General features: G+C 41.2%; 1 protein-coding gene across 2 annotated transcripts; it reads left to right on the top strand.

Annotated features, from left to right (window-relative positions):
- Positions 1-5,242: 5,242 nt before the first annotated feature.
- Positions 5,243-13,647, top strand: LOC134616279 (1-phosphatidylinositol 4,5-bisphosphate phosphodiesterase delta-1-like). Of its 2 annotated transcripts, none has more exons than XM_063461017.1 (15): positions 5,243-5,376; positions 5,591-5,749; positions 6,307-6,535; positions 7,160-7,289; positions 7,554-7,782; positions 9,483-9,684; positions 10,556-10,700; positions 10,807-10,959; positions 11,058-11,201; positions 11,282-11,435; positions 11,513-11,629; positions 11,724-11,902; positions 11,992-12,124; positions 12,205-12,354; positions 12,605-13,647. In XM_063461017.1, exons 1-15 carry the CDS (start codon positions 5,277-5,279, stop codon positions 12,694-12,696), a joined length of 2,316 nt encoding a protein of 771 aa, XP_063317087.1. In that variant the 5' UTR covers positions 5,243-5,276; the 3' UTR covers positions 12,697-13,647. The 2 variants fall into 2 exon arrangements, with proteins under 2 accessions (XP_063317087.1, XP_063317088.1); XM_063461018.1 differs by having other exon boundaries at positions 5,245-5,348; positions 12,605-13,646.
- Positions 13,648-13,655: the final 8 nt, after the last annotated feature.

The following is a 13,655-nucleotide window of genomic DNA, read 5'->3' as shown; positions in this document are numbered from 1 at the left end:
AAGAAGGCGCCATCTTGAGTGGGGCAAGCTATAAAACTTTAAGGACGTTTAGTTAAACAAAGGCAAAGGGTATAGTTTTCTTAAAAAGATTTTAAGTGAAAATGGGTTTAGTACGCTTACGGATATTATAGTTCTTTCTTTCAATTTTACCCGCACATTCAGAATAGTTTTCAGTTATGGGCGGCAGGGGGTGCTAATGAGGGGAATGTTTAATTAATTATACTGAAGACGACTCACTCCCATTGTCGTGATTAAGTCGTGATAAATAGCAGAACATATGGTGTGTTTTGTTATGTTACTTCAATGAAATACAGTGCAGTAAAAATTGTTGTTTTATTTACTTTAAAAAGTTGTATCAAGTTGTTCCACCAAACTGTTCTAATAACTCCTAAGAAACTGACCGTGTGTTTTTCCTAAAACGCTGAACTGACTCAGGAAAAAGCCATTGAATAAACCTGCCAAAACACAATAATGTCACAAATGACTCAAATAAATTTAAGCTGTTACTTGTGGAACGACTTTACATATCTTCTTTAAGTAAATTAAAAACAACACCAAAAAAGAGTTTAGCATGCCACTGAACCTTGGTGAGAAGATAATCCCATCTCATAATTTAAACAGAAGCACCATTCTGTTAATGACAACAGTTAACTGTATGTGCTGTTTCCATTTCTATAACCTGCTATATTTTGAATTTTCAATAACAGCTCACAGTTAAAGTATTACACAACTGGAGAGGAAAGAATTATTTATATAAGCCATGTAAATTCAGATTATTATTGTATTAACGTTTTACGAATGTCTATTGGTGTATTGCCAACCTTATAGGATTATAATGCCTTTTTTAACTTCAGTTCACAGAAATCCTAAACAGGGAGGAGACAATGAGTTCCTCTGGCTCATCTCTCTAGCAGTAAATTAATAATAATAGGATTTATTCCATTTTATTGGCTACATCTTTGTTCTTAATTTGACCTGCATCGAACAACACAGTAAGAGCACACTGGGTTGAAGTAAGACACACATTTTGTAGTCCATTGTCTCGATATTGTAGTTTAAACAAACCACACATTCAAGTTAAGTCAGCTTTATTTGTATGGCACGTTTACAGAGGCACAATGTAATCAAATAAAAGAAAGAATTAAGATAAATGAGGTAAAAAAAAAAAACATTACAAAATATATGTATACACACAAGCAAACTCTTATATACACATGTCTATACAAGTATATATGTATATACATATACATGCATATATGTATATGCATATATGTATATACACACACACACACACACACAGGACATGAATACATGTATACATATACACATCATCAAATGAGATAAAAGACCAAAATAACTAAGACCGAATAAACGTGGTTTCAAAGAGATCCAAAGGCCTTTGAAAATAAGTTGGTCTTTAAATTTGATTTGAAGGTTTCCAAAGAAGAAGAGAATTTTATAAATGAGGGAAGACTGTTTGACATTCAGAGTCAGATTTTCTCTTACAGAGGTCTCCTTTCCTAAGTCCTTAATAATTCCCCTTCACACCTTTCCTTGACTTTGTGATGTTTTCAACCAAGCTCAAGTCAAAGTGATTAAAAAAAGGATGCAGGCATTTTAGATATTTTATCATGCGTTGGGTTTCGATGACATTCCAGAGGCATGCTTTTGTAAATGCCACAAGTAAATAATGATGTAGTGAGTGGCCAGGTGGCATTCATTTAAAGTGATTTGCAAAAAGCAGGGTTGTTCAGTTGACATCAATGGGTTATCTTTGTAAACTCCTGCATGTTAAATGTTGATTAAAAAATGTATAATTTTGGTCTAAAACCTTCTTGGAATAAAGTTGAAGTAAAATATTTTAAATTAATTACAGTTCTTATGTACCTGTATATTCTAATGGCCAATACTGAACCCCAAACAGACTGGGTTTAAAAGACAACCTGTTTGAGGTATTTAGCAGTTTATAACATTCATATGTTGAAACACTGCAGCGATAATGAGAACCAGGTGTACTGTGTGCTGTGCCGTGGAACTGTAAACAGATAAAGGTGACTTTTAAACTATGCACTGCAGGTAAAACATTAGACAAACATCTCTTTCTGTAGTTCTGTCATTCTTTCTTTCATACAAATTGTTTCCTGTCTGGATTCCTGCTGCTGACTATGTCCTCTGGTAACACCAGGCATTGCACGGTCTGTGAGTAAAGCAGCACCCGTACTGCACAGGGGGTGTTTTGGGGAAAAGCAAAACTATGGATGGTATCAATGGTATGTGAGGAAACAGCTGGGCCTGTTTCTGCTTGTTTTGCAAGCACAGACACTAAGCAGAGACAGCTTGTACCACTGAAAGAAGCCTCGTGATATCTGCTTAGTTTGTTTTCGTTGGGTTTTGTTTTTTTGTTGATTTTCATTATCTGGTTAAAGTAATTTTCTTGGAATGTTTCATTTTGCTTGGTTTCACACTTGGTACTTTATCGCCCACCTTTGACGCAATGACTTAAGTTAAAGATTAAAGTAAATGCTGAGCTAAAGAACTCACTATATTGTCTTTTACAGTAATAACAGTGTGGAGTTCATTAGTAACCATAAATCTTGACCTCTGCAAATCTAGTCACGGTTATTTATTTATTTATTTATTTAATTTTTAGTTTTAGTCTTGTCTCCCCTCCCCACACCGCCTGTTTTCCCGACCCCCGCTCCCTGCGTAGATTTTGGAGGAGGAGGGAGGGAGGTGATCATCCCCTCCCCTTGTGATGGTGCATGAAAGCTCACACATCCTAATGCTGACAGTGCGTTGAGTCTAAGCCAGGCCTGAAAGGGAAGTGCTGAGAGCCACAAGAGCCCCAGCACACCAGTGATTGCAGTGCTTTTATCTCTCCAAAGGAAAGCTGTGCATGAACAGAAAAGGGTGAAAACTTTATCTGCCCCATTCAGTGCAACGAATATGCTCAAAGTCACAGTTAAAAAAAAAAGGAAAAGAAAGAAAGAAAACTAGGCTATGCGTAGTGGCAGTTAGCCAAATTTGCTATTCAGCCCCTTGGTGGAGTTTCAAAAGAGGAACAGGTGTCCATAAAAAAAGAAAAAAAAACACTGCAAAGGGCTTTAGCAGAAGTTGATTATATTTCCACGGGTTATCTAAGCTTGCATGCTTCTCAAATGAACGACCCCTCCCTGTTTATTCACATGCAGAATTACCTTTTGGTGGGGAATAGACTCTGAGGCTCAGGGAGTGGTAGCTTAAGTCTTGTGTACATACAACAGAATTAGAAAAGGTATGCGGGATTGTTTCCCCCAATTTTTGGCTGCAGGTGCGCGGAAAACTTTCAGCTAATAACGACGTCAGCTCTGCATGCTGGCTACAAGGTCACGCTAACCAGTCCCATCGATACAGGATGGCAGAAGCTCACCTAAAGGTCTAACCTGCTGTGACATCAGCACCGCGGCTTGAATGGCAGGCTCGTCAAACCGGTGTTGAAGCCCGCGGGAGTCACTGACACCGTTCAGACTGCCAGGAGAAACCCACGCGTGTGCCCGCGTTCGCTCGCCTTGTAACCAAACTTGGCAGAAGCCTCCTTATGAAAAACAAAAACAAACCAACAGCAGCAACAAAAACAAAAACAGGTTTGCGTTCTGTGTATATGGAAGAAAGAAGCGGCAACTTTTCACGAGAAGCTGCATGAAGTGAGTGGAAGATCGGGCTGCGTGAAGTGGGGTGAACTCAAGACGGGATGGAAACGAACGGGCTCGAAAATAAACTTAAAGGTAGGATGCATTTTGGATTAAGTCACCATGTTAAAATATACTGTGCCTTTCTTGGATTTGGCCAACTTCCACTGTTTTCCAAATCCGATAACCCCTAACGCAAAGATTACATGTCAGCAAAGGGTTTTTTTTATACCTTACATTTAGAAAATCTAATTTTCTGCGTTGAAATATATCGGTCCTATGTATATTTATTTTACTCCTTTTGTTATTTGTTTTTTGCCGCTTAATCGAGTGAAAAATTCCAAGACAATCAACTGTGTGCATTTAAACACTCAAAAAGGTGTGGCACCTTTCATTCAGCTCGGTTTCACCTTGCTGCAAGCTCAAGGAAATGTTACCAAACTAAGGCGGTGGACGTACTGCTTGTAGAGTCAAATCAGCCTTCCACATCCCACTATAGAGGCTAGGAACGAGGAAATATTCATCTTATCGCATGACTCACTCTGCTTGTTGTCCTGTAATCGCAGGCCTGTTTGCTTATTTTATTGTATTTTTAATAATTTGAAGTTTAGTAATGTGGAGTTAAATCACGGCGCTTAGCAGTACCGCCTTGTCACCACTAGATGGAGCCCATAAGATAACTAATGCAGAAGTCAACACTCGGCAGGCTCCAGTGCAGGTATCAAACTTATGTTTGTAGTAATAATAATGATGATGTTATATTCTTGGACTCTGATATTACAAGCCTCATATTAGTTCAGCTTAAAAAAAAAATAAATAAATAAAAATCTCAGCCTATTTACAGCTTCCTAGCAGCAAGCCACTGCACCTCAGGGAGAAGCAATAATAGCGCTGCAATTTCACAAGAAATAAGCATCACATACAGTCCCATTTGAGCCTCGGGTGGTTCTGACCAACACCAAACAAAATTTTCCTTTTAATTGTATGGAAGTACTTTAAACCCTCCAACAGCATCATAAAATGAAAGGCAGTGTGTATTATTGAAATACACCAGTCATTAATGATGTTACTGCAGTTGTCACATTTTGCAAAGCCATCACGGTGGCCGGATTGAGGGCCTTTTTTTTGTTTGTTTGTCCCGGAGCCGCATGTTTGACACCACTACTCTGCTCAAAGTCCCAGTTTTTAAACTCGCCAGTTAACTTAGATTCCAATCGCCATATTTTAATAGAATTTCCACCCTCTTGGCTCCACGCCAAATCTTTTGTAAACTAACGTATGCGAGGCATTTGACGCTAATTATGCCCTGTGGCTGCTTTTATTTGCTAGCAGGTAATTTACGCTAATTAAAACGTCTGAAGTTAACAGTGAGTATGGGAATGCTGATCAAATCCTGAAAAATGAACACAGGAGCAATATTCAAACAGACGAGTATGGAGTCGCTTCCTTTTCCGCGACAGTGTTCCTGCACGAGCAAGCTGTCAGCTGACTGTAAACTCAAGGGGACGTGACGGAGCTGAGTGAACTTTGAGTGGGGATGGTACACGCCCTTCTCCTCCACACAGTGCCTTGTGAACACAGACAGTGTTGGCAGCTCCGGGCGGCACCATGTCGTGCATACGAAAAGAACCCGAGAAAAGCAGGTCTGAGGAATTACTCCAGTATGCCAGGGGCCAGAAGGTGATACAAATGAACGTAAAGCTCCTAGGTAGGCTGCGCTGCCAAGCGGACGAAACCAAACTGTTACCCAGAGTCAGACTGCTGCTACGTTGTTGTCACAGTGTAAAACCTTTTGTGTGCGCGTGTGTTTGCAAAGCCATGAACTTTTATGACTTTCTAATGATGGCCTGCTTGTGATTTCTGAGCGTTTGCACTTTTCCTGCAGTTTCTCTAAAGTGGTCTTCTGTTCCCTGCGTCCTCAGGTTTGGAGGGTGATCCCGACCTCCAGTTTCTCCTGAAGGGGGGAGACCTCCTGAAGGTCCTCTCCCCAAGCTGGAAGAAGACTCGTTACTTCAGGCTCCAGGAGGACTGCAAGACAATGTGGCGCGAATCCAAGAAGACCTTCAAGAAAAATGATACCTGTGAGTGCTGCCCTGTCTTCCCAGCAGAATATGTGTGACACGGGCAAACCCCTGGCACACATCTGTCTAATCTCACACGTCTCTTTACTTTACACTTTTTATTACTTTGCATTAGCAAACACTTTTGGAGTTCCACTCCCGCCACAACCAAAACTTTGTGGATTATAAAATGATTGGATTGATCACAAAGCTACACAAAGTCCTTGGTATTATCATACACATCTGGGTTGCTCCTGATAGCAGTGTGGGTGTGTTTGTAGAGATAGTGATTTGTTTTATAGTGTGTTGAGGAGTGGGAGTGGTTAGAAACAACTCTTATTGTATTTTCTGCTGGATGACACCCAGAAACTGCTGTCACATAGTCATGTACATCCAACATCTCCGCTCATTACTGACTTCAGTGGGAGGCAGGGGAAATTGCAAACATCAGGCTTGTGTGTGTGCTTGAAGATAAAGTGTTGCTTTTCAGCAGTGTGCCACATGCTACATATTTGAATGACAGGAAGTGGATTATTTAAAAATAAATGAATGTTGAATAAAATTTGTTCTGTCTTCAGTTTCGCTTGATGACATCTCAGCAGTGCAAATGGGCCGTCAGTCGGAGGGCTTGAAGAAGAACACGGAGGAGCAGGTGGAGGACCGCTGCTTCTCCATCATTTTCAAGAGCCGCCGCAAGAACCTGGACCTCATCGCCAGCTCAGAGGAGGAGGGAAAGCAGTGGGTTAAAAGCCTGCAGAAAGTGGTCTCCAACCTAAACAACCTGAGTCGAAAGCAGAAGACAGAGCAGTATCCTTTTACACGACAGTGGAAGCTGTACTGTGAGCAAGCTGAAGCTGAGCTCAAACAGCTGGCTGTTTGTTAATAACCTGTTATTAAGACTTCATTGGTCATCACCTATTGCATAAGATTTAAAAGGAATCTCTTGTACTCATTTCCTGCACCTTATTTTCACCTTTTGGCTCCACTAGAATGACTTTGTCTTATTGATAGTTTAATATAACCCTTATTTATTTTGTGCTGGGCCGTGGTGCGTGTAAGTTTGAAGCCGTTTTAGCGCCGCTCCCTTTAAGGCCACCTTCCATGTTTGCCGTCTTTTTTCTTCTTGTTTTAGCTGTCCAACAGAGCCGTGGGAAAACAAATTTTCAGAAACTGAGTGTTTAGAGTGCTCAGAGATTATTTCACATATTCTGATTCATTATTTAAAACTGTGGCCATGTGTAATATGAGCATCTCATCCACCACTATAACAGTATATATGACAGAAAAAAGGACAAAAGCACTCCAGGTCCTCTTTAATCTTTCCTGAGCTTAGCTAAACAAAGGTGGTATGAGTAAATAAGTCACATTCAGTTGGACAGCGCTGAGTGACAGGTACCTGTTTGTCTCCACCTTAAATCACAAACCTTCCAGCTGGATCTTCAGCTGCTTGAGGAAAGCAGACAAGAACAAAGATGATAACCTGAGCCCGTCAGAGGTCAAGAGTTTCCTGCATCTGATCAACATCGAAGTGGATGATGAATACGTGGAAATGCTTTTCAAGGTTGTTTCCTCAGAGCTTCTTAATGTTTCCTAATGGCAGAAACAGTTTTAATGCATATTCTTAGAGCCTTCCCAGCTAAGCTGTAGTAATCCATTGAAGCTCTAATGAAATGCTCCAAGAGGAAATCAGTGCTAACTTGATATTTTAGCCCACATATTTTTTTTCTTTATTGTTAATAGCAAATCCAGCTTTTAATAGCTTTATAGTGCATTATTTTCAACTTAAAATGTTGACTAATCTTTGTGTTACTTTCCCCCAATGCAGAAATGTGACAAGTCACAGTCTGGAACCCTGGCAGGAGAGGAGGTCAAACACTTTTATGATCTTTTGACCCATCGGGAAGAAATTGACGTTATCTATGGGGAGTACGCCAAAACCACTGGCTTTATGAGCGCTCAAAACCTGGTGGATTTCCTGATGAAAGAACAGAGGGAGAAAGCAACGCTGGCTGATGCGCACAGAATCATCGAGACGTATGAACCAGATGAAAACGGTCAGTACACAGCCCTCTTTCAGGTCTTCTCAGGACTGCAGCTCTGCTGGTTTTTGTCCTTTAAAAATCAGTGAGCTGTATCCCGTGAATGGTCTAACTGCATATGGTTACCAGGGTTAAAAACCACTGTGTTTTCAAGCTCGTGATTTCCAGCTGTGTATTATTCTGCGTTCTGTTCCTCTGGAATTGCAGTCTATGGCAGCCCGAGTCTAAGGTCCAACACACTGCGGCCTTTTAGTGATCTTTTAAGTTAGTCCATGGTAAATGGTCTGGTTCTTATATAGCGCTTTTCTACTCACTCAAAGAGCTTTATACAACTAATTCATTAACCCAATCACACAAGCACTTTTTCTGAACTGTTTAGTGCTTACTGTCTAACATTCCTACACATTCACTCTCCGATGAATGCATCGGAGAGCAAAATGGGGTTGCACTCATGGGGGCAACATGGCGTTAGTATCTTGCCCAAGGCGTGCAGACTGTTGGAGCCTGGGATCGAACCGCTAACCTTCCGGTTACCTGCCAGTTACCTGCCTGCTCTACCACCTGAGCTACAGCCACCCCAAGTCCATGTGGCTTCCAATCTAATAAACTTGGAATATGCACAAACTTTGATGGCTAAAGACTGAAGATGGATGGTGACTGTTGAAAGAGATGCTACGATGTGTGTTCCTCTGCTTCTTTCAAAGCTTTGTCTTCCTTGGTATGTTTCCCACAGCTGGAGGACTAGATTTTCTTCTTTGTTGGAATTTCATTTTTGCTATCTGGGTTTGTTTTGTCTTTTTCATGAGTGTCAGTGTATCACTGCTTCATACCTTCATATCTGCATTCCCAGTAGATGTAGATATAGCTGCAATCATGCTGTGAGATGGCAATCATAAATTTCAGACTTTGGTCACATGACTACTACTACGTAGTAATTGTACAGATTTTGGATTTCCAGAAGTGTTCTTCTGCAAAGCTGGTTTAGAAACAGGAAGTGTGAATATGCATCTAAGCAACAGTTTCATGTAATGTCAAACCTGGATTGTAGCCACTATATAAGCAGAAGTAACCTTCATTCAGTTGATTAGTCTGCATTCTTCTCAATAAGGTAGTCTTACCTTCGACCTCAGTATGAAATATTAACAAGGGAAATATAATTTTCTCAAGCTGGTCTCACACCTGCAGGAACATCCTAAAACAAGTGTGCCAAACATAAGGTCCGAGAGCCTGAATTGGCCCAGTAAAGACCCCAAAGAGAGCCCAGTGGATGGCTTTGGAAAATGTGAACTGTATTTTGTTGTTAGTATAGTTTCTCCTAATGATAAAGACCTCAACCATTCATGCTGCAGTAAATTAATTAACCAATCCACAAACAATGAAGCAACAGAAATCTTGTTGTTTTTTGACTCCACTGTAGAACAGTCTGGCCGATATGCTACCAGAACTTATTTTTTAATTTTACAGTTATTTCTTACAGTTTAAGAGTCCTGCTGACAAATGTGTTTCTTTTTTTTACAACAGCATTTCTATATCATGTAGAAAAACTCAGATCTATTATTGAAATTGCGCTTCTTTCTGTCCAAGATGTCTCGGGGATTAAGAGAGTCTCATGGACTTTGTCCACAGATAAATTACTGACCTCTTGTTGTTGTTGGTTTTTTTTAATGCACTGTAGACTGATCTGCTGCATTTTGTGTGTATGTGTGTCTTTTCAGCCAAGGAGAAGAAGCTGCTGTCCAAAGATGGCTTCCTCATGTACCTGAATCACCCAGATGCCATGATTCTGAATCCAGACCACAAGGATGTGTACCAGGATATGAGCCAGCCCCTCAACCACTACTTCATCTCCTCCTCTCACAACACCTACCTCATGGAGGATCAGCTCAAAGGCCCCAGCAGCACAGAGGCGTACATTAGGTAACACTTTCCATCCTGAGATTCAGTAATTTGTCCTTGATTAAAGTTTTTGGCTAGTTATTTATCCAAACTTTGATCTTTAGTCATCTTCCTATCTGTGTGCAAAGGAACCACAGAGATGTAATCTCATTTTTCAACCCCAGATCAGTTAAAAAAATAACTGTTGGGAGCACTCAGCTGTACCATCAAAACAAACAACCCAAGACATTAACTCACAGTGCAGTCACTAACATGAAATAGGCATGAAAAGACAGCAGCACTGTTTTTGTCAGTAGGAAGTCTGTCACTTTTACTGACTTTAAATGGGACCTTTCATACTTGTTCTCGTTTTTTAGTTCTATAGTTGTTGTTACAATGGTGGAAGCTCAGCATTAAACATGGCCAACACTTAAAATAACGAGAACAAAGGTCAGACATCAGATTTCTCTGATCTGTTGATATATATCTGTCTTAGAGAGGGGGTCTTCCAAATGCCCCACCCATCTGTTCAAATCCTGCATTTGTGAAGGGCAGCCAATCAGAGGAAAGTTACCTTAAACGGAAGGGGAAGGGAACTAAAATGTTTCATTTAAGACAAAAAAAGCTCATTTTGAACTGCAAGTCATGCAAAGTTAGTCTACTAGAGTCAAAGACTAAAAATAATGATGTCCTTTAACATCTTGGTTAATTGTGCTAAGCGGGCAGTGAGGGTAGTATGTGTTTGTGTGCCATATAATCTGTCAATTCTTGAATCACTGAGACCAATTTATTACAACTTGGATTTTTAAATAGTTTCTTGTAACCATCTCTCGCCACGGTGCGCCGTTTCACTGATTGAACTGTTAGTTTAAACAACATATTTGGTCACTAATGCTCACTCCAACACTCTCAGGGCTCTGCAGAAGGGCTGCCGCTGTGTGGAGCTGGACTGCTGGGACGGATCGGATAATGAGCCCGTGATCTACCACGGCTACACTCTCACCTCCAAGATCCTCTTTAAAGATGTGATCAAAGCCATCAGTGAGCATGCCTTCAAGGTATGTTTAGCATCTGTTGGTATCCAGCATGTCTTCACTCAACATCCAGCAACACACTTATTTGTATATGTGTTTGTTTTTGGGGGGGTTGCCTGCTTTTCCTCAGACATCCCAATATCCAGTGATTCTCTCCTTGGAGAACCACTGCAGCGTGGAACAGCAGGAAGTCATGGCCCGCCACATGAGCTCCATCCTTGGCAGTGCACTCATCACCTCTCCTCTGGGTGATGGCATGCCCACAAATTTCCCATCTCCTGAGGTTAGTATCCGTTTCACTAGTTTCATCAGGAGGATTGTCAAGGCTGAACCGATCATAGGAGATAAATGGTGTGTGTGTGTGCGTGTACCGTCCCTCAGGAGCTAAAGGGGAAGTTCCTGATCAAAGGGAAACGTTTAAACAAACTGGAAGACACTTTCGCTAAGGCAGCTGCAGATGACAACGATGTGACGGAGGAGGAAGAGTCGAATGATGAGGATGCGCAAAAGGAGAAGAATACAAAGGTAGTCGAGCCCATGAAAATAAGCACATTACCACACACGTGATCTTTACTCACCCTTAAATTCTGCGCAATATTTCAAAGAAAAAGCTGAAGCTAGCGAAGGAGCTGTCCGACATGGTCATCTACTTTAAGAGCGTCCACTTCCACGGCTTCGAAGATGCCCAAAAAAACCTGAGCTTTTATGAAATGGCATCCTTCAAGGAGGGGAAGGCCATGAAGCTGGCAGAGGAGTCGGGTAAAGGAAGAGAAACCATGAGGAACTCACAAACTTTGATTAAGCACTGTCAATAAATCTTATGTCCCCCCCCACAGCGAACGCCTACGTGTGCCATAATGTGGAAAAGTTTAGTCGCATCTATCCAGCCGGCTCCAGGACCGACTCCTCAAACTACAACCCGGTGCCTCTGTGGAACGCTGGCTGCCAAATTGGTAATGGCTAAAAGAGGAAATAACAAACACTGATAATTATACAGCAATGGCCAAGAGCTCATGTTCACTTTGTTCTCTTTTTGTTTTTTTTAAGCGGCCTTAAACTTCCAGACTCCCTGTACAGACATGGATGTGAACCAGGGCAGATTCCTGGTTAATGGCAAAAGCGGCTACATCCTGAAACCAGCCTTCATGAGGGACGTAGCCACAGAGTTTGACCCCATCACCCTGACCCGAGGAGACTGGCTGAAGCACAAGACCCTGCATGTCATGGTGAGGTCTTCATTGTGCAGACACACTGGAGTTATTTGATTTCCTTTGAGTCCCGTTTAAAGTCGAGATCATTCTTCACCTGCCAATAGGTCATATCAGCCCAGCAGCTTCCCAAAGTGAACCAGAAGAAGTCCTCCATAGTAGACCCGCTGGTTAAAGTGGAAATCTATGGAGTGCCGGCTGATGTCGCAGAGAAAGAGACCAAACCTTTTGATAACAACGGTACCTCACGTTCACGTCCTTTGTTTTATTTTAATGTGTCCGCGATGAATCAAGAGAATACAACATTTTCTGTTTTGAAGGCTTTAACCCCTCCTGGAATGAGAACTTCCAGTTTGACGTGTATGTGCCGGAGCTAGCATTGGTCCGCTTCAGCATCGAAGACTATGACTCCATTTCTGATAATGACTTTGTCGGGCAGTACACGCTTCCCTTCAACAGCTTGAAAATGGGTGAGTTCAGCAGCGGTCAGAGGATTTTTGCTGTATTTGTCAAGTCCTTTTTTTTCTCCTTACAATAATCCAGTGATGTGAAACCACTGATAGTCAGTCAGTTATTCATTTATGAAGTGTGAAAACAGAGATGGGGAAGTGTCCCTTCTCTGTGGTGTGACATAGAGAACCCAATTAATCCGCTCCACAAAGAGCACTTCATGTTGTCCTGTGCCATCACTGACCGCAGCCCCTTTGTGCTCCCACACAGGATACAGACACGTGCCGCTGTTCAATAAGAACGGAGACCTACTCCCCTCAGCCGGACTTTTTGTACACATTATGGTCCTGGATGCCGAATAAGAAGTCTCCAACTCTAGGACCTCCTTTCTACAGCCATGTTTTAAAATTTTATTTTTCCTTTTGGCTTCACAGTTTTAGCTCATGATTAACTTATCGCTTTAATTCTAGTCAAAGTCGAATTGCGACTGTTTTTCTCTCTTCAGTCTAGAGATTCTGATTTGCAGCTGGATGTTGGTTGTATTGGGAGGTGGGTACACGCACACACACTAGGGCTTCCTAGACTTTATAACACTCCATGTATATATGACACTTCACTTGAGTTAATTTGTACAAGCAGCACTCACTACATACCGACTTCAGTTTGCAATAGGATGAAACTTTTTAAACTGCTTTTGTCCCTTATCTTTAGTCTGTTTAATGTTTTTTGTTTTTTTTTTTGGTTTTTTTAAAACCTTTTCATCCAAATGACAATTTTGACTTTTAGAGAAGCACAGGCCAATGTGAAAGCTATGGGCTTTGTTTTCATCAGTAATTTTAGTCATCCATTATGATTATTTCTCATGTAACATCTTGACTTTACCTCTTTTTGTAAATCAATATGAACACATAAAAATGTTAAACACAATCATCATCAAGCACTGTATTTATCCATGACTTAACAGTCCTCATCCAGTGGAGCCACAATGAATGATGCAGCATTATAGTGCTTATAAACCTCCCCAATCCCCCGAATATGTGACAGCGACGATACCTGTATATACCTGTCTCCGGCTGAAATATCTTCATGAACTACTTAATTTTATGCAAACAATACTAGAAACCAGTTTGCAGTGAGCCACATCTGCCTTTCCCTAGAATGAAATTACCTTGTGAACTTTGGATACACCCTATGTAAACAGTCACAGCAACGATGCACACAAACGGAGAGCTCCTGTTGAATGAAAACCTTTAGGAGTTATTTTACATCTTAATTATGTAAAGTTGCTCAAAAATAGTTTGTACAAAAACGCATCGCAGGA

Source organism: Pelmatolapia mariae, linkage group LG18 (assembly GCF_036321145.2).
Source record: "Pelmatolapia mariae isolate MD_Pm_ZW linkage group LG18, Pm_UMD_F_2, whole genome shotgun sequence".
In the NCBI taxonomy this organism is placed as follows: Eukaryota; Metazoa; Chordata; class Actinopteri; order Cichliformes; family Cichlidae; genus Pelmatolapia; species Pelmatolapia mariae.
The sequence above is the reverse complement of the archived record's forward strand: the minus strand, read 5'-3'. Positions and strand labels throughout refer to the sequence as shown.

What these genes read in the sequence shown, in the direction of transcription:
- LOC134616279 (XM_063461017.1), top strand. Translation starts at nt 5,277, where the DNA reads ATGTCGTGCATACGAAAAGAACCCGAGAAAAGCAGGTCTGAGGAATTA. An exon ending in GAACGCTGGCTGCCAAATTG is followed by an intron (nt 11,630 to 11,723) that starts GTAATGGCTAAA and finishes GTTTTTTTTAAG; the next exon opens with CGGCCTTAAACTTCCAGACT. An exon ending in ACAAGACCCTGCATGTCATG is followed by an intron (nt 11,903 to 11,991) that starts GTGAGGTCTTCA and finishes ACCTGCCAATAG; the next exon opens with GTCATATCAGCCCAGCAGCT.